This window comes from Nicotiana sylvestris, chromosome 11, assembly GCF_000393655.2.
Source record: "Nicotiana sylvestris chromosome 11, ASM39365v2, whole genome shotgun sequence".
Classification (NCBI taxonomy): Eukaryota; Viridiplantae; Streptophyta; class Magnoliopsida; order Solanales; family Solanaceae; genus Nicotiana; species Nicotiana sylvestris.
Window position 1 is genome coordinate 36786829 of NC_091067.1, and position 2292 is coordinate 36789120.

Consider the following 2292-nt stretch of genomic DNA (forward strand, 5'->3'; position numbering starts at 1 on the left):
TCGTCAGCTATACTGGTGGAACGACATGAAGAAAGATATAGCCACATTTGTGGCTCAGTGTCCCAACTGCCAGTAGGTTAAAGCTGAACACCAGAAACCTGGAGGGCTACTTCAAAATATTGAAATTCCAGCTAGGAAATGGGAATCGATTAATATGGATTTCATTACAGGATTGCCCAATTCTTGCCGGAAGTTCAATTCAATTTGGGTCATTGTGGATAGGCTGACGAAATCAGCTCACTTTCTCCCAGTTAGGACCACCTATTTAGCTGAAGACTATGCGAGACTATATATCAAGGAAATAGTTCGGCTACATGGAGTTCCGCTTTCTATTATATCTGACAGAGGTGCCCAATTTACAGCTAATTTCTGGAGGTCTTTTCAAGAAGGTTTGGGTACTCTTGTTAACCTTAGTACAACCTTTCATCCGCAGACCGACAGACAAGCCGAACGCACTATTCAGACGCTCGAAGATATGTTGCGATCTTGTGTCTTAGACTTCAAGGGAAGTTGGGAAGATCATTTATCGCTTATTGAGTTTGCCTACAATAACAGTTATCACGCCGGTATTCAGATGGCACCCTATGAGGCACTATATGGGAGGAAATGTAGATCTCCTATTGGCTGGTTTGATGTTGGCGAGACAAAGTTTCTAGGACCCAAATTGGTACAGCAAGCTGTAGAAAAGGTAAAGTTGATCCAGGAAAGGTAGCGTACAGCTCAAAGTCGACAGAAATCATATTCAGATAGCCGACGTCAAGACTTGGAATTTGTTGTGGGAGACTGGGTATTCTTGAAAGTGTCAACTATGAAGGGTGTAATGAGATTTGGCAAGAAGGGAAAACTCAGCCCTAGATATATCGGGCCATATCAGATTGTTCAGAGAATTGGGCGAGTAGCCTACAAACTTGACTTGACACCGGAATTAGACGCAATCCATCTGGTATTTCACGTTTCCATGCTTCGCAAATTTTTAGGTGATCCTTCTTGCATCAGCCCTATTGAGGATATTCAAGTTACCGAGGAATTGTCATATGAAGAAATACATGTTGCCATTCTTGACCGTCAAATCCGTAAGCTACGGACTAAAGAGGTAGCCTCAGTAAAAGTACTTTGGAGGAACAATAATGTAGAGGAAAAGACATGGGAGGCCGAGGAGGACATGAAGTCCAGATACCCTCATTTATTTGAGTCTTCAGGTGATATGCTTGAGACAAATATGGAAGGTGTTGCACAGATATCTACCAGTGACAGTTGAGGTAATTAAATTATGGCTAACCTTCTTATTATCATTATTGTATAAGTAAACGGCCGTGTGGGGCCAAGTTGATGTTATTATGATGATGTGTAGCCCTGTGTGGCCTTAGATATGTATGTTTGGCTGATGACAGGTTTTGGATAGTCCTATTTACAGGGGAAACTCTGGCGAAATTTAAAAAAAAAAAAAGAAATCAGAGGTTAGGTTAACTGCTAACATTCAAGGACGAATGTTCTTAAGGAGGGGAGAATATTATACCTTGTGTATTTGGCGTTATCATGCTGTAAAGGGGCTAATTCGATAGGAAGATAATTTCTATGAGATATTTAAATGATGCGATAGTTATACGTTAAGATTGGAAGTCATTCGAGTTGTGATTAAAAATTCGACAAAGATCGCCGCAAGTTACGGGTTTTAAATTTCACTAAAATTTGGATAAAATGTTGATGATCTTTTCTCTCGATATTCTAGGAGTTATGGTGTGTTCTACCTATCGAATAAAATGTCTATGAGTCTAGTTTTCAACGCAATAAACCGTTCGTTAAAACGACTTCGGAGTAGAGAGATATTAACATTTTCGTACAGGGGTGCACACTATTATGGGAACAGTGTGCATAGTCGGTTTTGGTTAAAAAAAAATTTATTTAAGTTAGTTTTAAAACATAACCCCTGCATTTTATCCTCTAAAAAACAGAACCTAAAACCTAGGAATTTCCTCTCAAACTCCTCCCATCCATCTAGCCAATCATAACAACAATTTAGTCATCCTCAAGATAGAGAACACCATGGTAGCTTCGGAATCGTGAATTCTTCGGTGTTTCACTTTTCGTAGGAAGACTCCACCTTGAAGTAATCTCGAATTTAAAGTAATTCTGGTCATATAAGGTATGATTTAACTTCCTCTTTGATCTTTGTAAACTTCTACCATAAGAATTCCTAAGAAATAGTTGAAACCTCTATAGAAATGTTCTTGATTTTTTTTAAGAAACCTCTCTTAATATGACTTGATTGTTGGGGCTGTTTTATATGGTTTT

The 2292-nt window shown here is 39.0% G+C and overlaps 1 protein-coding gene across 1 annotated transcript; it reads left to right on the forward strand.

The window, feature by feature from the left end:
• Positions 1 to 808: 808 nt before the first annotated feature.
• On the forward strand, positions 809 to 1258 carry LOC138880933 (uncharacterized). Its single transcript, XM_070161118.1, has one exon. It carries the CDS (start codon positions 809 to 811, stop codon positions 1256 to 1258), a length of 450 nt encoding a protein of 149 aa, XP_070017219.1.
• Positions 1259 to 2292: the final 1034 nt, after the last annotated feature.